The sequence below is a fragment of the Cynocephalus volans genome, chromosome 9, assembly GCF_027409185.1.
Source record: "Cynocephalus volans isolate mCynVol1 chromosome 9, mCynVol1.pri, whole genome shotgun sequence".
Lineage (NCBI taxonomy): Eukaryota > Metazoa > Chordata > Mammalia > Dermoptera > Cynocephalidae > Cynocephalus > Cynocephalus volans.
This window is the reverse complement of record NC_084468.1, coordinates 61,074,111-61,098,168: the sequence shown is the minus strand read 5'-3', so window position 1 is coordinate 61,098,168 and position 24,058 is coordinate 61,074,111. Positions and strand designations below refer to the sequence as shown.

The window sequence follows — 24,058 nt, the reverse complement described above, 5'->3', positions numbered from 1 at the left end:
TGTTTACGCATTATACAGAAGTCAAATCTGTCATTCTTTGCTCTCTTTTAATACTTATCTCATCTTTGTGTATTAAAAACAAACATTTTTAAATGGGATGAAGATACCAATAGTCAAAAAATTCAAGTAAAGATCTGATAAAATCTCATACCCAGATTTAATAAAAGGAAAAAAAATACTTTCTGCCCCCTCAGAAAAAGAGAAGAGAGATTACCAGATGGGTAATACTGTCAAAAATTAAAGGACAAAAAGACTGACCTGATAAAAACATTCAGTGATATCACTCTTGAGAATTGAGGAGGATCTGAACTCTCTAGAGCCTTCTTAAAAGGGAAGGAAACTACTGGAAGAGAGCTGCCAGGAAACACCAGTTACCCCTAAATCAGGGGACAGCACTGACGTTATAAGAACTAATGCTGATCCTGGGCTTTGAATTAATGACACTGCAAGATTCCATTATTTCTAAGAGTAAGTAGGTCTCTTAGAATGCTTTTTACCAGTAAAATCTGACACGAGTTTCAGTCGTTGGGTAATTTCTTTAAGATAAATCATGGAAAAGAAGGACAGGAAGTTCTGCCAATAACCCACCACTGACCACATTTCTGTGGAGCAATCACCCCACAGAACAACGTGAAATACTGGGCTCTCCTTTACCTTGGCATACCAAGTGATGGAAGGAAAGGAATTTTATCAGCATGATGTGTGGCGTTCAAGGAATGTCGGTGATCTTTCTCCTGGAAAAAAAATTTTTTTTAAATCATAAATAGTAGGTCTTGGGTAAAGTACAAAACTATAGTCAAAACAAAAATCTTCACTAAAATAGATGTATCTTTCACAACTGGAAAGAGTAAGAAAGATAAGTTTAGACAATTTCAATAAACACCGTATCAAGCTAAGAATCTCAGTAGTGTGATGAAGCCAAAAATCACTTAGTTTCCTTTACTTTAGGTTTTCTGGGATGGACCACTGTTGTCTTTTCAGTAAGAAAGGCAAGAGGGGAATCATTTTTAGAGGGTGATAGCATCTTCGTAATGTCTAAGACTTGCCCTTCGATGTCTTTCCATATTCAGCATTCACAATTTTGTCCTGCTCTTATTCATGGGGATAAAAACGTTTGAGTTATTTACTTATACTGTGTGTGATTCTGCTTCTATCAATTTTGCTCTTTCATGAATTATAAAGATTAGCATGACATTAGAAAATACATCAGTCAGAATGATCACGTGTATTTTGCCTAAGTAAACCTTTAATATCAGATCAACTTTCAGTTTATCCTTTTAAAGAATTTTTGAGAGGATGAAGAACAACTGGCACTTAAACTTTTTCCATGAGCCTCAAATTTGCTGGTGATGTTTGGTTTTGTTAAACAGCCTTTGCATTATACTTAGAAGGGGCTCTACCAGGTTACAATGCCAGCAGAAAACATATATGCTGTGTTCACATATTTCACGGTCTCCTTTTGCTATTAATACTCTAAAGATAAAACATGAAGTCAGAACATGGTTTGCGAAGCTTAATTCAAAAATAAATTCTTAACCAAATCTCATTGATAGGAGCGAGCAGAAATTAGCCTCAGTCACAAGTTACAGATTACAAACAGGACACCAAAGGTAAGACTGCTTTAACTCTTTGTTCTTTAAACCCAGGGTGGCAGCCAGCCCCTAATAAGGCCCCCAATTATCTCTGTCTCCTAGTATTTATGTTCTTGTGTAATTCCTCTCCATATTTTAACAGGGTTGGTCTGCACAACCAACAGAATATGGCAGAGTGCTGTTAGGTCACTTCTGAGATTCAGTTATAAAAGATTACAGCCTCTGTCTTGGTTTCTCTCTCTTTATCACTGACTTTAGGGGAAGCCATATCATAGGCAGCCCTATGGAGATGCCCATGGGCCAAGGAACTAAAACTTCCTTCTAAGAGCCCCATGAGTGAGCTTGTAAGCAGATCCTAAGTTCCAATCAAGTCTTCAGAGACTCAGCCCCAGCTGTCAATTTGACAGCTTAACAGCAATCTCATGAGAGACCCTGTGACCATGAAATTCAGCTGTCCATAAATTTCTGAATGTCAGGAACTGTGTGAGAAAATACATGTTTGTTATTTTCAGCTGCTAAATTCTGTGGTAATTTGTTACTCAGCAATTAATAACTAATATATACATTTTTAAACCAATAGTCATTCATTTCAAACTTTTCTTGGTAACAGCAATCTCTTACTGAAGTTGAAGTGGCATTGTCAAATAGAAATAAAAGTGTCTCAACTGTCTTTTTTCCTGTAATAGATCAGTATACTTCAAAGTACATCTGGATCTAGAAGAATATATTTTCTTCAAATAAGAAATAAAAGTGGAAAGTATTTTGGTGGTGATTGCTCCTTGCTAGTGGAAAAACTTGAGATGTTTGCTAATGTTACTACAGAGATTTTCCCCCTTTTCAAGTGGCCTGTTAACTCAATTACAAAAAGAAAAAGATGGCATGTCACAAACCATTACACTGTAGCTACCACTGTACCACTGTACCACTGTACCACTGTAGCCACAGAAAGACCACTGCAGTTACAATGACAATCTCTAAATAGCGGAAGGGGAATGAAAATGAAGAAATTAGAAAAAAAAAAAAAAACACATATCTTATGAGTTATACCTAAAAGGTTGTGCTAATATTTTACGATTGCCAATTTAATTGAAAACAATTACTCCAGATTTTCAATATTAACAATTGATTCATTGATTATTGAGAGACCCATAATGCAATTTCTCTTTTGAGCTGATTTGGTCATTGGTTGAAACCTAAGGAAGACAAACAGTAACAGACAGTGATGTAGTACTATAAGCTGCAATTCTAAATAACAGTGGAAAAAAAGAAAAACCAATTAAAAAACTGATTCCAAGTTTAGAAATTGAAAAAAACTGATGATGACTTGGGGAGGAGAAAAGACCACCAAACAAAAATTTTAAAGGCTGTGGATAAAAGGAAGAAGTTAAGAGTGAAGTTAAGGGAATGTAAAAATAAAAGTTTCATAATAATTAAGTATAAATCTTCATATAGAAAAACGAAAAACAAAATAGAAGGAAATTTAGTATAGATGATAGTTCTAAAGTTTTTTCTCTGCAAGTGCAAATCATATTCAAGCGAGCATGCAGGAGGTTAGTTCTACTCACTGTCGGAAGGTTTGCTATCACTTAGGAAAGGTTGCTGTTCCATGATGTCCATTGGAATTTTAATACTTGGAACTTTTTCTGAGTATGGGCAGTCAGACTGTGAAAGAAATGTACAACAGTTTTGAGAATGTTTACATTACACACTCATTCCTACCTCCCAGTATTGATCAAACCTATCATATTATCATTTACATAGTACTAAGGAAAAAAACCCTAGATATAATCATTTCCTGTTTGCTAACTTTTCAAATCAACACCATCTTTCCCCCTCACATTTGTTTTCCTCTCTTCTGGGCTAACGAAACTGAGTCAATTAAAACTAGAATCGCACCAAATGGAGATCACTGCCACTTAATTGTAAGGCTTTCCACAAGCTGGATTCACAATCAGCGAACTTTTATGGGTTGCTGTATGTGTGAAGCAAATATTCTCAATGTGGAAGATTAAACACAGGAATCTTCCTAAACTGTAATATGGTCTTGAAATTCTTGTTTCATTCATGCTCTCTGATTTCACCTCCAGGAAAACCATGGCCCATCTTTTCTTCCAAAATAAGAAGACTTTACAAAGAGTCCTCTACATGGCACTCGAAATAAACCTCCCTTACTCTAATACTCTATCAAATACTATTTTATGTTTTAAGATCCATTTCAATTTGCTTGTACCAAAGATATTTGAAAATGTAAGCAAAACATGAGAAAATAAAATCAAGAGGAAGGTGCCTATGTTGGCCAGATAAGCAGAGAATCATAACCTCCAAAAAATGATTAAACCAGACAGCTAATCACTGGGCTGATGAAAGAATAGTCTACCTCACCCAAACTGTAATATATTTCCACAGGATTACCACTTGACTTTTTTAAAAAATTCATTATATGGAATCCAAGTCTATGTTTGAACTGAAAAGATTCAATTCATCTCTTCACTGAAAGTACCGAGGAGACAATCTTTAGTAGAAAGAAAAAACATGAAAACTAGAGGCCAAAAAAAAAAAAAAAAAAATCTTAACATAAAGCCTACTACCCACATTGGAAATGTCTTTATGATAATCAAAAGATGATAATGAGCTACAAGATCCTTTTAGAGAACTAAGACATTGAACTTAAATTGACAAAAAAAGAAAAAAAATAATGAAGATGCCACATGCACCTACCTTTATGAAAATGTCAAGAACAATAAGTCTTATTAACAGTGCAGTATTTCAAATATTTCCCCCAAATAATAGCACTTATAGATGGACAGGTTGGCAGCCAACCCTTAATCACAGTCAACCAGGAAGGTTCAAAAATGACTGTGAGTGGTTCCAAATGTTGGCAAGCCATACGTCTCACTATTTCTGCTCATTCATAACAGAATTGTTCCCCCTGTGTCCTGGTGTGGCTCCTTGTATCCAAGAACTTCACACCACACAATATCAGGTGAACCTCAGGAGAGCCACCTTCCAAATGCAGAGCCCCAAATAATGGGCTCAACACATATAACTTACTGCACAGATGTACTCTGCATTGCCTGGATGGTTTCACTGTCTAGGAATATATATGTTTGTTTGGGTAGAGGGTCTAGAGAAGAGGAAGAGGAGAAGAAATAAGTATTATACATTATCTTTAAGAAATCTGTTGGAAATATGGAGTTGAAAATGTTAAATACTAATAAAAGAATAGCACTGCTAAATATGATTTGCTGAAAATTGTATCCAAGAAACTTCTCAAGAGCTCATTTGATCCAACTTTTGTCCCCAGAGAGCAGTAAATTTAAAGCCCTACCAAAAGTTAATATTTTATTAGTTTTTCTTAAAAACCATTAGAGAAGAGGATTCTAAAATATTACTTAACATGTTTGTAATATGTAACAAATTTTTAAGTTTCGTGCCCATGTACATAAACTGAGGTGCCCATTTTCAAAATTCAAGATGAAGTACTGCTTTAATCATCTTAATATTTCAGGTAAACTTTTTTTTCACGAGTGATCCAGAAATTCCTTCAAATTTTGATTTCTATTCATTTTGTAAACGTATAATTCTTCTTAATACTGTATCTTAATTTCTGCTACAGTTTAAACACATTCTCTTTTTTTGTCATCATTGGAAACAGAAAATCTATACACCTGCTCTCACTGCAGATGGATGATGGCAGTCATAAAAGCTCCCTCAGACTCTTTTACTCTTTAGCTAAATGTGCCTCATCTATTTAGCTTTTCTTATTGAATCAGTTTATCTGAAATCCAATTCTGTCTGTTACCTTCCTTCACTGTACTATTTCCAAGTTCTACAGAAAGAATACAATCAGACAGCCTGACCAGTTGAAAATAACCAGAGCAACCTGGATTACAGTTTTGGCTTTGCTATTTATAGCTGTGTACATTTAGAAAAATGACTTAAATATGATTTCAAAGCATCACGTTGTTCACCTTAAATACATACAATTTTATTTGTTAATCATGCCTCAATAAATCTGGGGAATAAAAGATTTAACATTTCTCTGTAAATTTCCTCAACTGTAAAATGGGAACAAAAATACACACTTTAAACAGTTGTTATGACAATTAAGGATAAGATAAGCATGATCGAAGTTATCAAGTACTGAGTAGATACTAAAAATCAATTATATTCCTACTTTAGAATGGGTAGTGATACACAAAAAGGACATTTATGATACTTCACTATGCAAACTCCACAACAAATTTTCATATGGAAAATGTCATTTTGGCAATTTTTTTCAAAAGCAACTGGAATATGCTATGTATGTGTGTGTGTATTAGAGAAAACTCTCAGCTTTCCTCCTTGCACTGATTATATATTCCTAATGGAGCATCTGTATTTCTGTGACATAATCTCCTAAAGAAAAAAAAATAGGCAATAATTTCATTTCTTAGCTTGATCACTCAATCGCAGGAGGACCATCTAGACTATGACACTGACTGTTCTAATTATATAAAAAGACCCCAAACCCCAATTCCCTTTCCATTTTACTTAAGAGTTACAGAAAAATAATGTCAAATCATGTTAGCATATATACAATGCTAGTATAATATAACATCATAGGACTTTGGTTGAGAGCCTATGCAAAAAGATACACGGATCATGGGAGGTGAGGTCACCAACCTCTGTATACATTAGGCTTAAAATTACATAAAATTGAGTTATTATCTCAAATATAAATCCTGGATTGTCAATAGCAAACCAAATACATTTTATAGCATTACTAAGCAAACTTCCTTTATATCTATAATATTGGAGTGCTTAAACTGTGGTGTTTTTTTTCCCCAGAAGTTCTGATGTCTTTATTAGTGCATCAACAGCTACAGGAAGACTTCAGAAAAAACAAAGAGAGAATATAAGAGGCAAATGGTGAAATGAGCGGTAGGTCACACAGCCGTTCTTAGTTCTAACATTCTTAGAACTTAGCCTTCCATCTCACATCAGGTATAAAAAAGTACAGTTTTCACATTTTTTTCTTTAACTAGCTTTACTTTGGAATGTTTGAAAGTTTCTTACATCATCATTGTCACTGTCCAGACTTCCCTTCTTCTTTTTCTTTTTCTTCTCATCCTCCTTCTTTTTCTTGTCTTTTTCTGGAATGACATCATCGAGGAAGCTAAGGTCATGCTGGGAGAAGAGGTAGTCCATGCCTTTTCTGACAGCTACAAGTGCCAAGATCTGGAAGGACAAATATAAAAAGCAGAAAGACACCATGTCATATGAAGTCACAATGAGTATTGATACTGCCTATCAAAGTCTGCAAAAACCTATTTTGTGTAAGGCTAAAGTATGATAGAACTCGTCTTGACTATATGGGCTTATATTAAGCAAACCATAACCATTTTCTTAATAGGGAAAGTTGTTTCATAAGAGTCTTAGTTGAAACTCACTTTGTTTTGTTCAGTGGAACATACTGCTCGCATTAATTAGAATTTTGATACGGAAGTATTATTTTTCAAAACCAATTCCTTCCACGTCAGATTTTTCATAAAATAAAGTTTAAAGGCAAAAAGTAGCTTGCATATGACTTCTCATTATTCCAAATTAAAAAGTCAAGAAAATCTGTACAACACAAAGTACACTAAGGTATCTTCAAAGTGTTAACAATGAGATAGTATTTGAGAATGCACAGACCATTTCATTTGCGGACTACACCAATCACTACCATTAACTGAATATTTACCATGTGTCAGATACCATGCTAAAAACTCTTAGCCAAAATTATCTCATTTATTCTTCACAACAAACCCAAAAAGTAGATATTATTATCTTCATCTTATAGCTGAGGAAACTGAAGCTTAGAGATGTTGAGTGTGTTATCTAAATCATGAAACCAGATGAAGGAACAATACAAAGGGTCCCAGTTGTTTGCTTCCAAAACAAGTATTCCTTGACCTCTGGATCTTTGGTTCTAGGAATTTCTCTTGAAGAGTAACTTCTGAAGGTACATTTAAAATATCTTTGATCAAGAGTAAAATTAGTATGCAGCAAGTTACAAGAGGCCTGGCTCTGCTGCGAATTAAATAGTGTCTTTATCACATCATGTTCTGTATATGTCGGTTTCTTCATCTCCTAGAGAAATTAATAACATTTGCTCTGCTGATATGACAGGATTGTTTTGTGACCAAAGAAAAGCTCCGAAAAAATAAAAACACTTTATAAAGGTACGACATTTTTAATTATTATTTAGCTTAAGCAGTAAGTGATTTACTGGATATATTTAAAATTTACCCTGGTCTAGCTTCGTTCTTCCTGGTTTTAGCAAAATTAGTAGGTAAGTGGATAATACTAATAGGTGAATGGGAGTCATTTCTCACACACAGTATGTTTTCCAGTAAGATAATGTAGTTTGGGGGGAGGGGGGGGAAGACATAAGGGACCATTAAGAAAAAAAAAAAACCTGACTTAAATATCACTAGTATTTTATACCATTTTTTCTGTGCTCCTGAAAGAAAAAAACAATTACAAACAACAAATATATAGAAAATAAAATAAAATAATAATCCTGACTAAGAGTAAGAGGATTTTTATAAAAAATAAAATTAGGTGATGTATGAAAATTCTGTTTCCAAAGTTGTGTGGGAGATAGAACAGAGCAGGGGCTAGTTTTGTGACCTGTTTTAAGTGTATGTATGTGTGTTTTTATTGCAAGAAATGGAGAGTTATGGTAAAGTATAAAATTCAGTAGTGAAGCCAAATACAGAAGCTTGCATTTCCTTTTCCCCTTGTTTCACTCGTGATTCAGAATGGAACGTTAGTTGCTTTACCTTGCTTCTCACCACTATCATAACAAGGATAGAGTCCAGTCTTATCCTTAAACTTGGTATGATGCAAACCACGAGAACATCAACATCTGAACTCCTCTCTCCGTTTCTTTTAGTGCACTGGATGATTTCTCATAAGTCATCAATCATTGCTATTATTTGGACTGAAATGTCCTTTACTCTTATTTACATTGATTCTATTGTACAATATTTTTAAAATAACTAACGTTCCCTGGTATCTACTCTGTGTCAGGCACTGTGCTGTATGCTTGATATTCATTATTGATGCTCAGAAAAACAATAAGATTTTGCTGATGAGTCAATGGCAGCTCCAAGAGGTTCACAGACCAGTAAGAACCAGAGCCAGTATTTGAACTCAGGTGAGCCTGACTCTAAGGTCCACCACAGACAACTACAGACATAAGAAACTTAAATTACAATTGATCAAAGTGACGAGGTCAAAGCTGGAAAAAATTGGAGCCACACATCAAAGATACATCTTCCATATCACAATAACCACGTGATATCAATATCACCTCAAGGGTAGGTTCAATTAAAAGAATCCCTACCATGACTGGAAAAATGATAGCAGCCACAGTTGACTTGAGGATCCAGAGCAGGGCCAGACACAACACCTGCAGGAAAGTGAACAGGTGGACTCTGCGTAGGGGGACATGTCGCAGGTAGATAAAGTCAGGTTGATGCTTCAGGGGCATCAGAAGCAGCTTCAGGCGATCCATGAACTGGGGAGGAGAGGGGGAGAGAGTCCAACTGCATTACTTCAAAAGCTGATATATAAAGTCATGCCCACTATGCCTAACTAACCACTAGTGATTTATATTCTATAACTGAGGCAAGCAGTATCCTTTCCAGAAGACAAAGCACTAGTTAAAGGTACAGAAATTCAGTCTAGCACAGTAAGATAGTACAAGGCTCCCGATTTTTGTTGTTAGTTTCCAGGAATGTTATGCAGATATATAAGTGGCCACCAAAGGATAAAGACACATAGCAAAACATAAATTCTAGATGCTCATCTCCTAGTTTCTATTGTCACCATCTGAGTCTCAAGAGACAGGATCTTGTGCCTATTTTAGTAATGACATGCTGGAGGGAGACATTTAATTCATATATCTTACTCTGCCTCGGTTATCTTATCCAAAAGAAGAGGGGATGACTATGCATCATATACATTTCAGGATGTTTTAAAGATACAAAGGAAGTATCCAACTTGAAAATGGGAATGCATTTATATTTTCATAAATTGCACATTACTTAACTATGGCATAATTTGACTAATTCAGCATGTATGATCATTTCTTTTCGGAGAAAAGCCTCATGAATATTACAGTGAGTTTGTGATTCTAAGAGAGGCTATCACACAGTCATGTATAAACAGATATGGAAATGACTATTAAGTATGTGCCTGTTGCTGTACTTCAAAGAATAACTGCTGAGTTGACATCGGTAATGATGAATGCGATGATATTTAAGAACCTATCATGGAGTCTTTCAATAGAAGATGCCTAGTAAACAGCTGCTGAATTGAACCGTTATATGATAAGAACTCTGAAATAATATCTCTCTTTTCTTTCCGCAGGGGAAGGAGTAGTCTAAAGGTAAACTAGACTATCACAGACAATCTTCTCTGCAGTGATTTCCTACTGAAAGGGTTTTCTTTCTCCCTCTAGTGCTATTTTTGGGTGGTGGGGACCTTCTCATTTATAAAGATTAGGTTACAAAATTTCTTACTAAATCAGATCTTGACAAAAAAATCTAGAAGTGGGAAGAGTCAAGAGAAAAGTAAGAAAAAGGAGAAAAAGCATCAGGGGCAATAGCACTGCACAATTTAAGAAAGCCACTAGCTGTTCCTTCAGCTGTTTTTTTCCCATCATTATGACATATTTGATTTTTTTCTTCTTTTTTATTTAATGAACTTGTACTGAGTTTCAACTGATAAAGCCCAATAATACATACAAACAAACTTCTGATCTAGACCAGGTCATTAAGGATAAAAATAAGAACTATTCATTTGGGAGCCATTTTAGTTTCATATTTTTCCATTTAGGGGAATAAAGAATATTTACAATGGCAGGTAAAAATAAAATACTTTTACAAATTTATACTTCTCAAAAGTTTCATGGGCACAAATAAGCCCACATTCACATTCATCTAGTCCAGTCTATGAAGAATCACCTTGTATTTTTGTAACAAACATCCAAATGGTGAAGAACTCTACTCAACGGACCTAAACAGAAATAAGTAAAGTAGCCTTTTCTCTTTTGGGGGGTCTGGCCATTTTCCCAGCTCTGACTCTAAAACCAAATTACTCTAAAATTAATAAATGAAAGCAAGGACTATTTTGAAGAGGTTCAAATAAATTCTTATGAGTTCACAGAACATGCAGTCTTTTCCCATTAAAGCATAACTAAGTGCTAAATAGGGCTACAATTAACAAGGTGCCAGAAAGCAGCAGAAGTACTTCCAGTTTCCTGGTGCCAATTAAATTAAAATTCAGTTGAAAGACAAAGTTGCTTACCAAGTTTTCCCTAATGATTTTTTTTAAAAGGGGGTCGGTTTTACCAAAGTTGTGAATTGATGAAGTTTTCAACAAAAGCAGCACATAAACCACATTGAATTTATTCTTTTATTGATCTCAGCCATGTGAAAAGCAAATCACATAAGAATAGTCTGTTGTATAAGTACTACCTTGAAGAGCACACTGAAAGATTTAGATGTCCTTTTTGAAACACACACAAAGAGAGAGAGAGAGACAGAGACAGAGACAGAGACAGAGTGGGAGAGAGGGGAGAGAGGGGGAGAAAGCTGGAGAAAGAAAGAAGAAAGGAAAAGAAAGATTAGAGCTCTCTCCCTTTTCTGGTCGAATGACTTTGAATAGCCTATTTCAAGAATGTGTATATATGATAACATTTGTTAACAGCAGCTAACTTTGTTGATTAAATCGGAAATGAAAAGCAGGTGACTGACTAGAGGAGAAAGTTGAAAATAAATGTGTTTTAAAAACCGAGCAGTTGATTAGCACATTTCTCCAAAGATCTATGACTGGACTATTCTTATTATGAGAAAAACTCACTACTATACTTATATTGCTACAGACAACTCACCTGCACACCATTAAGGGATGCTACCCCCATATACAGGAATACACCATAGAGTACAGGCATGGGAATAAACTAGAAAAGAAAAAAAGTGGATAAAGATTAAAAACAACAATAATAAAAAAGTAATGGAGATGAATCATTTAAATAAAGGCTAAATCTGAAACTAAAAGATAGGATACAATAACCCAGTGACCTCTGACCAGTGTGCTTTATTCATAATGGATAAACTTCTAAACTTTTCATACTAGAAATAAATGAGGCAGGGCAAAGAGGACTTTTGATTTTCATTTTATGCCTATTTTTTTTACAATGAGCATGCATGACCATAATAATAACTTTTTTAAAAAATTAGTCAGGGAAAAAGTTCTGTTTCTCTTTCCCCTTAAAATGAATGACTCTGTAAAACACATGCTTACATGGACTGTGAGGTAGAAATCATTCTCGAAACCAAATTCCTTTCACAACAGTCTGTTGACTTTTCCTTAATAATTTTTACTGAATGATCTATCAGCTTGGTGTATAAATACCTCTCTCAATAAAATAAACATCAAACAACTGTCCCCTTTCCTCTCCTCAAGAATATGAAGAGGACTAACTAATGAGAACATTGCTTGAAACGAACATCTGGAAGCAATTAATTACACACATGGACAAATATATATCTTTTACAACTAAATTAATACATGTTCATGCATTAATTAGCAAAAATCATTTACATTAATACAAAGTGTTTTAACAATGAGAAGTTCCAGTGTGATGTCTGTAAATTTTATATATTCTTAGACCTATGAAATGTTCTAAGTACTGAGAAAACTAAGCAGATCAAGGGTGATTTTGTTTCTGGGAAGTCTTCTGTCTGGACAACAAAAGATTCTCAACCTTGGATTTTGAAAAGAAGGTCAAGTAATTTCAGGATTTTTCAAAGCTAAAATACTAAAACCACAAGTCAATTAAGGCCAATCTTACAAAATCCAAATAAAGGAGGCTATTGTCACCAGAAAATGTAGTATGGATTTAGAGTAATTTTAAAGCGCTACCACATGTATTAAGTGAAGCACAATTTCTATCAGCCTGTTCTCGTGATTGCCTAAAACAGTTCTTCTGAGCTCCTTTGGCCACTATTAGAGAACTAGTGAATTCTAAATGGTGCATGACTGTCTCTAATTGCTACATAGGAATGGTTACATTTATATGGAATAAATATGCTTATTTATACAAAACATCAAATGCTTCTTCAAAAAAAGACATTTATTGTAGCTAATTTTGATTTTGAGCTCAGAAGAGAATAAATGGTACAGAATGTTAAAGGAGATAGGAGAGATGGTGTTTGTGCAGGGAAAGCCAGTGTGCTGTAAAACCCAACAGTCACCACAAAATGCTGAACACATCACATTCAAGTCACTTGAGTTCTGACACACACCTTTATTTTCTTTTAGAATGCGTATGTTTCTATTCCTTATGAATCCTCTATATAAATTTACCAAAAAATAAAAAACAAAACTAACCCAGGAACCATTTTATAGCTTTGACTCAATTATTTTTTAAACATCTTCCATATTTCCTTAATTTATGACGACTTCTTTCTCATAATTTCATTTTTAATTTGGTGGGGGGAGAAAAAAAGGTGGGAGGGTAAAAAAGAAAAAAATATTTTACTCAAATTAAGAAGTAACTACTGCAGGAATTCTAACTAGTTTCCTTGAATGAAAACTAGTTAGAATTCCTGCAGTAGTTACTTCTTAATTTGAATAAAATACTTTGCTAGCTTGAAAAAAAGTAATTACAAAGGGTCCATCCCCAGTCTGTCCTCACCCCTCACCTAAGCTAAGGTAAATATTTTCTCTAATGTGGTTCTGATGCCAAAATGAAGGAAAGCTGTGCTTTGGTGCTTAGGTCCATTCTCTGCAAATTTACGATTAGAGAATGGCATGGGGTGTGGGTAAGGAAATAGCTTTAAATAAACACTTTATTTTTTAAAAATATTCTTTGTGGGAAAGGAAATTGTAGATATAAGGAAGGCTATTCAGTCCATTTTTGTCCAATGTCTATGTGAGACAAAGCTCCTATGAAATTTGCCATCTTCATTACAATAGTGCAACATCTCAATAAAAATCTTCCAATATGGAAATCTATTGCGTTAGAAAATATTTTATTAAATTTGGTTCATCAGTCACATCAGAAGGTCAGTTCTTAAAGTTGATCAAAATAGAATCATTCATTAAAATAGAAATTTCTCAAAGGAAAGAAAAGAAGGTGTCGTAAAAAGACAGGACCTCATCTTAAGTGAAATCAGTACATAGCAATCATACAGAGACATTTCAAAGCAAGACAGGAGAAGTTAAAACATAAAAAACACAAGGTATATCAGGGCTACAGGCATATCAAGAACTGCCAAATGATAAAATTATGCAAAAAAAAGTACATAAATAATCAATCATACCTAGAAAGCTAAAAAGCATAATTATAAATCAGTAGTATAAGACATTTAATAAATATTGAAAATGAAAAAAACTGAGTAATTGATCCTATAATCAGACAGAATAATGAAATTGAGATGAAATCAAAGTAAGTTTTAACATATTCAGACCATACCACCAAAATTTTCAAATTCTGGTGAATGTAGTTCCTCTCTTTTTCACATTGATTTGCTGATAGTGTTAGAATATTCCCAGAAGGAACAATGCGAAAAGGTAAAATTTAATAATATGGTAGATTGTAGTTGTCCAACACAGAATTCAGTATAGTAGTGAGACCTCCCATTAGAATAATTGTTTATGTGTGTGTGTCTCTGTGTGTGTGTGCATGTGTATAAAACCCAGAATGAAGTCTTGATTAAGAGCATGGGCATAGAAGTCAGACAGACCTATGTTCAAATTCTGGCCTTACCAGTTGTGTAACCCTGAGAAAATTATTAAGTTCTCTTATCCTCAGTATTCTCATCTTGAAAGCAGCTATGATAAAGACTATATAGCACAAACCATCTAGTCCAGGATCTGGCTCACAATAGATAATAAATGACAAATGTGGTATTGATGTCATCATTATCATGATGACCTTAACTGGTAGGCTGCGAGGCCTGCAATCACCAAGCACAACTCTCTTTGGTTCCTCAGTGGTGGGGGCAAGTGGTGGCAGGGATATAGGCCAGAAGCACAGCTGCAAAGGTCAGATTCAAAACCCCAGTTTTATTAAGCTCTGCTATATTGCTCTTTTGGCTATAACAACTGCCTTCAGAAACCTTATTAAAATAACATCCTAATTCCCTTAAAAGCCTTAAAAGTCTAAGCCCATAAAGAAGCCTATGACATGTAATCTGGTTCCTAGTCATTGAAGAAATTGGAATGAGGTATGATGAGGAATTTGTGAAAATGCCATTTTTCCCTCCACATAAGAGAGGATTAGAAATTGGATCAAAGAAGCTGGGGAAGAACATCTCATGGGAAATGAAAGTGAATGAGTTCTCTGAGGGCAAGTACTGTGTTTTATTTTAAAAGGTGGCAAGCCATGAGGGTTATGACATTGCTTTGGTGCCAGAGCTATGGCTGAGTTCAAATCTTGGCTCTATCGTTTAAGAACTTTGTGGCCTGGTGAGTTATTCATAATCTTTCTTATCTATAAAATGGAGATGATTATATTTTTTCATAGGTGTCACTAAAGAACTAAATTTTAAAAATCTGTGCTGAGCCCTTAATCCAATGCCAAGCTCAATAAATGGTAGCTACTGTTACAATCGTCATCATCACCACCACTACTATTACTCTGTTTCCCTAGTACTGAGCAGAGGGTGTGGCATATTGTAGGAGACAAACAAACATTTGCAAGATACAAATTAAATGCAATCCTCCACATTTTAGAACACTAAATAAATCTTACAGATAAATTTTGGCCACTCATGTTAAAGATAAACTCATTCAAGCAGAGGCAAGAGAGTAGCAGTGAACTTTACTTGATCTTTATTTTTTTAGGCTTCCCAAAAAAATGAAAAAAGTAAGCTCAAGGAACTGCTTTTCATCTTTTTGCTGTTCTTTAGTCTCCCCTAGTTTCTTCATACTGAATATTAGCTTAACAGGCAATGCTTCCTCTGCAGAAACACAGATCTAAACTATTTAACCAGCCTGGGAAGCCAGTCATTCTTGCTTCCCAACAGTTCTGTACTGAATCGCTGTGAGATTCAGCGCTTGAGGCATGCATGGCTGTTGCTGGCTAGAATCAGGGGTATCCTCGTGAACTTAAAGCTGGTACACTATAATTCCTTACATTCTTCCACATAAAAAGGCAGATTTCAGCAAAGAGATCAAAACAGAGGTCATAAACTTCATGTTCAAAGTAAACTTGCATAAACAGGCAGGGGGAATGACTGCTTACATGCTTAATTCAGTAGAGAAAATTACTAGGATCATCTGAGAACATTAAACTTGTAAAGGTTGTAAGGAGCTGAGCAGGAAAGGTGTTGAGCCATTTCATTCTAAAAAGTAAAAGTCACACATTTCTCTTGATCCCATTCATTTGATCTGCCTTTCAAAGGCAGAAGCTTAAGGAAAGCCATCCTCTGAAGTTGTCTGCTGTTTCTTTAAAAAAATACGTAGTCACATGGGAGAGGAAAAAGTTCCCTCCTCCAAGGTAACCCCTGACACCACTTTCTGTGTGAATTCTGAGGTTAATTGTTAATCTTGACTTTTACTGAGTCTGAACTTGTTTTAGTTAAACTATACCCTCTCCATCTGCTTCTTCCTGTACTGACTTTTCAAATGAGCTAACAGGGGATCCATGATGAATGCACATAACTTACCAAATTTCAATGATAAGAAGGGCTCAGGATCTTAAATTTGCGGACTTTATCAGATGTGATTTCTGAAGACAGGAATAGCCTAACTTACTGAAGTAAGGAATCTCAATTACCAATGCCAGACAATTTTACTCTTGTTCTTAAATCTAGGTTTTCCACAATATGTTAAAAACTATATTAACAAACAATTTAATTTCCTATATATTGGATAAAATCTTGCTTAAAAAAGAGGTTTTCTGGACTACCTTTTTCACTGATTTTTACAATGACTCTGGGTAAACTCAAAATTGCCAGATGGAAATAGCCACAATCGTGGACACTAGCAGCTGAATGAATGTGAGCCAAAGCATGGATTAGATAAGGAAGGTCAAAGGAAAAGCAAGCTCATGCTCACTGATCCCTTGTATCTCTCTGTCTCCTTTCTCTGCATTCTAATCTGTTCCTGTAGATACTAAGGTGCTTTGCATATCAGGGGCCAAAAAAAAATAATAATAAATCATTGTAAAGAACAAAAGGGCTTTCATCTTTCACTCCTCTGCAGCCATATTTGGGTGCAGAGTGAGAAAATAGTTAGGAAGAGTCGTTGTTGAAAATGTGAGTCTTGCATCTCTTCCTAAAGATAGCAATTTATACAGTATCTGTTTTCTGTGTCCCTCTGGAATCATACATGATTACTCAGCTGACAGATTCTCCAGTATTAAAACCAATCAGATTCTCCAGTATTAAAACCAATCAGATTCTCCAGTATTAAAACCAATTTGCTGTGACACATACAAAAAGAACTTTTAAACACATCTGACTCTTTTGAATTAGAACTTTATACTGTATTAATGAAAAGAAATAATATAAAAATAAAAGAAAAAATGGGGGAGAGTGACGAGTAAATTTGAACTGATGTAAAGATTTCTGAACATTTATCCCTCACGAGTGACTAAGCACTAGGAGTCCCCATAAAAGAAACATTACAGTTGTACCATGCAAGCCCACCTTCAGAGAACTCCATGGGAAAATTAACTTCTAGTAGACCCTCCTGCAACATGGGATCACAAACACCTACAATAAACTCTCTACAAATACATAAAGTCACACTACCATGAGCTAAAGCTGTCATTAAGCTTTTCCCCAAGCTGATGTGCTGATGTCTATACGGTGACAGAGAAACATAAAGCATTTTGGCAGCAGATTCTATGCTGTGAAACTTACTGCATCTTCAAACCTACCCCATAACTTGCTTTGCACTGGCAAAGGTGACAACAGATTTCTCTCTGTCCCTGCATAACACAAGCTCTGAACTTTTTAAAAGTCCTCTGTATATAACTAGAAACAATTTCTCTGAGATTATTTTTAATCTTAACTCCCCATGTATTACATGAGATATATATTCCTTCATGAATCCGGTCAGAAATTAATTAAATCAGTTAACTGACATTGTGGAAACCAAGGACAAAGGATAAATAATTAAATTATTTTAACTACTTACCAAGTATTGTGTGCATAATGTATGCATTAGTCTCAACTCCCTGAAGGCAAAGTTAGTCTTATCTATAAGTTAAGATATTACAGTTCCACTTTCCTCAAATTCATCTGATTGGCAATTGACATAAAATTTGCTAATTTGAGAGAAGTGGAGGGTTTTTGCATTTCACTCTGTACTTCTACATTGTTTGAGTTCTTTAGAAGAATGTACTGCTCCATTACTTGTCTAATTAAATGAGCATTTTTAAAACCTTAAAAATTAGAATTGTTTAAAAGTAAAAATTTTTAGAGAAAAATTTGAAAAGATGTTGCAAACAGTGGTTGTTTACAGCCGTTAGGTCTATGGATGATTTTCATGCATTGTACTGTGATGCAAAGCATAAAATACAAATTGTCGATAATTGACCAGCATTATTTATATAATAGAAAAAAAAGAATAAAATGCTTGTATCCCAAAAGAAAATTGGAAGCTCTATGAACAGATATATACTAACCTCCTTCTTTAGTCCTATCTCTGCTTCTTAATAGGTTTTCACATATCGTTCATATTTATCTATTTAGGCATATATACACTCCATCAATCAAACCTATATATTGACTTCTAACTTTCTAAATAATTTACCATATTATTTTTCTTCTTCAAAAGTCATTTCTTAAATTTTCCAATTAGAAATCAATAATTTTACTTTAATCTCCCTTAGACCATTAGGCCTTCTGATTCAAAGAAAATAGAAACACAGCAATAATTAGGAATAGGAGAAAAATTTCAAAATGAGCATGCAGAATCACTCATGTTATCCAGGAGTCTTGGGAGGAGGGGGCCAGGATTTGGGTACAAGAAAACAGAGGTTGATGGAAGAAAGGATGCGTAGGAAGACGGGGGAGTAAAACGTATGCGTGTGTGCTGTGGGGGGATCAGTAAGATTGAACTGTAAAACTGCCATTTTCAGAGATCAGGAAGTTTGAATATGAATAATTTCATATGGTTCAACCAAATAACAGCAAAAATAACAATAAAGGAAGGGGAGAAGGAGTGAAAAGGGAATCAAGACAAAAGCTTTTTAAAGTCTTCTTTCTATCTGACCCCTGCTTCAGTGTGTTATAGAACTGATGAGAATCTTGCAAATATTTCATGAGGATTTCCACTCTGCACATAAGCAATTATCTGTCGGCGCTCTGCGGAGGAGGAGGCGGCGAGTGTTTCACATATTTACCTTCAAGATGGGAGCCATAAAGACTGACAGACCAGTCAGAATAAACACAAGGGTTCCAGTGACTCTTTGTTCCCTGAAACCAAATCAGAAGATTACCAATCTACCTCTTGTTTTCATAAACATGCTCTTGTCTTTTCACCTTCAAAAAAAGACTATGCATTGACCGAATCAATGTTTGGTTAAAACAGCAAAGGCGTTGACATGTAATTAATACCTCAAGGACAGCATATAAACTCAACATAACTATAAAAAAAATCTCTTAAAGCCATTGCAATATGTGGTTTGAATTAATGAAGAGAGAAGAGATCCTGCTTCTTTTAGAACCAAGGAAGAAAAATCACTTGCTCTTAGTTAAAGGGTTACCAGCCTCTTTGAACCCTTATGTTTTAAACAACTTTTCCTGTTGTGTAATTACACCTTTGTTCACAGGAGACATTGTCCCACATTCTAATTAACAAACAGCTCAGGGAAATTTCATGAGTGCAATAAATCGCATCAGTCTAATTTTCAAATCTACAACAACAAAAGTACTTTTCAACAAATATGATTCCCATACAACCCCCTTTACATACCACCCTAGAAAGAATTGTCCACTGTTGTGGCGTGGGAAATGATGGCTCTGTCATGTGAGATATCCACCCAAGCACTTATGAACAGGGTTTGCTGCAAAAAAATACTCAACAGAGTACAAGGTCTTCTACCACTGCCCTTCATGGCTACCCAAATTTAACAGCTGGTGGTCAAATTTTCTCAGTGCTTATTGGGACAGAAAATAAATTGGAAAATAAGAATTATTTTCCCTTCACAGAATCTTAGCAATCAAAAGCAGACTCAAGAGTTTCAGGGCCTCTATATATGATTGTGATAGAGTAAGAATTCTAGCACCAAAATCATCTGCATGTTGAAAAAAATGAATGATCTGCTTGTGTTATTATATTGCATCATTTAGCCTTTCATTAATCAAAGGAAATTTATACATCGTAGGAAGTGAATTAAAAAATTACTGAAAACTCTCTGATAAAAATGTAGTCCTTTCTGGAACAGGAAATAGAGGAATAAGTTAATCATCACCAGCCCCATATCTTCCAAATCTGCCCATTTTCTTATGACTGACAAACAGATGTGTGCACAATGTGTCCTATAGAGCCATCTTCCTCTGACTTAACACACCTCACTCCTAGAAACTTTGGTTGTTCTCCAGGTGCAGAAGTCTCTGTCTCCATTTTCAAACTGTCGATGTGAGCAATAGAGATGACGGTAGCAGCCACATACCACGGCAGAGCCATGAAGGAGCACACCACCATGAGGATGGCCACCCAGAAGAGATCCAAGTGATACCCAGCTCCCTTCTGTGGAAAGAGAGAAAACCAAGAGGAGTAAATACTCAGGTTTACTATCTAGTCATATTTACAGATGGGAATTAAGATTATAAAAAGAAACTAACTCACTTGGCTTGAGAAAAATATCTTCTGGAAGGTAAGCTCCTTGAGGGAAGGGACTTTATCTTCTTTATATTATCCACCCCTCACCCTCCCAGCAATTAAACACACAGCTGCCTCCTTTAGCTGCTATAGTAGACACTTCCTCTACTACAGATTTGAATAATTATTTAACTTAGATTTAAGTCACAGCTTCACTTATTTGTTGTTGTTAATTAATCTCTCTGCATGGTTCTGATCACAAAATCTCTTCAAATTTCATAATCAGAACAGTGGAGAAATATGCCTACTTTGAAGAATTATTGAGACCAATGAAGTAACAAAGGCAAATCATCTTGTAGCAACATAAATGGGAGTAGTTGTTACATAGCAGGAGCTCAATAAATGGTGATTGTAGCAGTAGTGGTACTGGCTGTTGTTGTTAACATAAGCACGATAAGCACCAAAAGCACACACTCTGCTTTCTCTGCTTGACAGTGTTTAGTAGTAAGTATGCTGCTCATCTAAACTGTATTCAGTTCACATAGAGTAAAGATCTAAAAGCAACCTTGAGAAGGTATGCAGAAGACCATTTTTCACCTTTCATAGTATATGTAAATAATTAACAATCCATTGCACACCATCAAAAGGCAATTAACACCCCCTTAAGCAGAATAGGCTGATTTCAAACATTGCCCAGTGGTCATGATAACATTTACTGAGCAGACAATGTAACAAAAGGTCTAGCTTTTTTATTCACTAAAAAATATTGTTAAATGCATCCACAATGTTATTCTACGATTATATTTCTCTTCTCTATTTATAAAGAAATCAAATGCTTAATATCCCTATGGAGTCTGAAAAAATAGAGCAGTCCATTTTCACAGCATGGAAGCAGAAATATCAAAGCCAAAGGATGACCGATACAAGGGAATGGAAAAGTTGGCTTTAAAAAATAAGGATGTGATTTACACTAGGAACCCAGTGACTGCTATCTTATCGTTCAGATCCTGCTACAACTGGTCAGAATACTGCTGCTCTCCTCTCACTGAAATGGCAACATTTCACTGCTGGCTCGTAAACATGGATCTAATCATGTTCCCAGAGAACTCATCTTAGGCAAGGGGAGCTGACACAAGAAAGAACAGCATGTATTCACTTAGTCACCTGGCTGAGAACAAATATCTACTTGGGAGACAAATAGATTAATATATATTCATGAAACCAGTTCATTTCAGGAAGGCATAGCAGTCTGAGTTGGGAGTGGGGCAAGGTAGGGGAAAGAAAGGCAAAGGCAGGATGAGCTGAAGTAAACTCGTTCAGTAATGACTAGTGAGGTGAATATCATGATACATCTGCAATCTCACTCATTCATTCTTTCAACAAACACTGACTGCCAAATTAGTACCAGGCATGGTTCTAGGTGCTAATAACACATCTGTGAATGACAGACAAAACTCCTGCCCTCATAAAGTTTCCATTCTATGGAAAGAGACTATAATAAACAACATAAATAAACTATATTGTATCTTAAATAGTAATAAGTATTAAGGAGATCTACACAAACTTGGGTTTGTATGTATTTTGCCCTATCCCCACCCCCAGGCAATATCTGGAGACATTTTTGGTTGTCGTAACTTGGAGGAAAGGGTGTGACTGGCATCTATTGGCTAGAAGCCAGAGATGTTGCTAAATAGCCTACAATGCACAAGACAGTCACTATCCACAAAGAATTATTCGACCTGTCAGTAATGCTGAAGTTGAGAAACTTTGTTCAACATATTCTGGTCCCACTACCTTTTATCTCATCTTGAATCACTATCTCCCCTATATTCCAGCCGCACTATCCTGCTACCTGTTCCTCAATATGCCAAGCTCCTTCCCATCCTAGGGACTCTGTATTTTCTCATATCTTTGCACAGAAAATTATTACTTAATAAGTATTTATTGAACACCTATCCTGTGCTAGGCCCTGTGTTACTTAATACCTGTACTTAAGGGGCTTACAGATTATTCGTTGAAGCCAGATGTGAAAACAAATAATTTAATGTACATGCAAGATACAAGGCACAAAGTTAGGCATGGTCAATTCCAACCTTGGTGGTGGAAATAGGTGGTGAATTAGTAAAATCCACTAAACTCCTTCAGGGCAGAGACCTTAACAGAGAATTTTTATCTTCAACATCTAACACAAGTGTTCCATACATAGCAAGCACTCAATAAAGGCTCAAAAGGTTAAGTGTATCCTTAAAGTTTAAAAATGTCCTTGTTTTCATGAATATAAACCCAAAGAATGTTCTATTTTCTGAAACTGGAGATTATTTTAAGTACAAGGATAGGAAGTGAAACTTTATTTCCTTTTGAAATTGTATATGCTTTGCTAACACAGAACAAAAGTCATTTAGGAATAAACCCACAGAGATCAAAATCTATGAAAGAAAAAGACTAGCCTGGCAGTCTAAAGTTTATATCTGGCACATAGATGATAACAAAGGAGGGGTCAGCAGCAGTATACATACATGCAGAGATACAGAATAAACATTTGTGCTAGGAGCCCACCATGACCCCAGACAATATGCTGGCTTATGGGCATACTGAGAGCCATGACATAGAGTGTCCCACAAGGGGCTCGCAATCGAATAAGAGGACTCAGATTTCTGCACAAATTATAATGCACTCTAAACTGGGATTCAAAGAGGTTTGGAAAAGATACCAAACAGTACAGAGGATTATGTGTTTAACTGTATCCAGAGTGAACCCACAAAAATTCCCTGCAGGGATAACATCTAAACAGGGCTTTGAATATTGAAGTATGCACTTTGAGAACTGGAGATGGGTTTACATGTTTCCAATTATCACTCATCTCACACAGTGTGACAACTCTGAGAACCATGTGGCCAAAAATAATAAAATATTTCAATATGTATTTATCGCATCTACCATATGGAATTGTTGTGGGCCACATGAGAGCAAAAAAGAGGAATAAAACATGGTCCTTACCTTATAAACATTTTGAGGAAATGAGGATATGGCAATTATATAAAATAAATATCATATAAGACATCATGTGACCAGTGCCACAAAGTAATAAAAATATACTAAGAGCAAAAATAAGAGCAATATAAATTACATTAGGGGTGAAGGCTACAACTGAGAGGTTTTTATATTAGGAGAATCTTAAAGGATGGAGTGGATTTTGACAAATAGCAATCATTGAGGAGTGGGGAGAAGAGCTTTCTAGCTGGAGTACCTAGCAGAAGAAAGTGCCAGGTTTAAGGAGAAACCAACAGTTCATTTGACTACAGCACTGGCTAGCATTTTTGGAGAGAACCATTTTAAATTTAGGTTGAGGTCATCTCACAATAAGTCTTAGATCCTAGGCTAAGGCAAATGGACGTTCTTCAAAAAACAAAGGTTGAGGTTTAGCGAGGCCAAGTTGTGAAAGTTTAGAAATATAACAGTGATGTATAAGACCAGTGCTTTTAAAAAAAATTAATGCTTTTGGAATAAAGCAAATAGATTGATTATTAACTCATGGCTAAACCATTAGAAGAGTATAGGTATGAAATAAAAGGTCTAGATCTAGGAATAGAAAGAAAAGATAAAAAATAAATAAAAACAGTGCATGGTAGAAATTTGGGAGTTAT

The 24,058-nt window shown here is 35.4% G+C and overlaps 1 protein-coding gene across 2 annotated transcripts in view; it reads right to left on the bottom strand.

Annotated features, from left to right (window-relative positions):
* The window catches only part of SLC4A4 (solute carrier family 4 member 4), a 355,627-nt gene that overhangs the window by 811 nt on the left and 330,758 nt on the right, over positions 1–24,058 (bottom strand). For both annotated transcript variants that reach the window (XM_063107589.1, XM_063107590.1), the window contains exons 19-25: positions 20,164–20,342; positions 18,994–19,066; positions 11,521–11,589; positions 8,968–9,141; positions 6,651–6,812; positions 3,158–3,254; positions 655–734 (exon numbers count right to left, since the gene is read on the bottom strand). In XM_063107589.1, coding sequence (XP_062963659.1) covers positions 691–734; positions 3,158–3,254; positions 6,651–6,812; positions 8,968–9,141; positions 11,521–11,589; positions 18,994–19,066; positions 20,164–20,342 — 798 coding nt within the window. In that variant the 3' untranslated portion in view covers positions 655–690. The remainder of the gene's footprint in view (positions 1–654; positions 735–3,157; positions 3,255–6,650; positions 6,813–8,967; positions 9,142–11,520; positions 11,590–18,993; positions 19,067–20,163; positions 20,343–24,058) is intronic.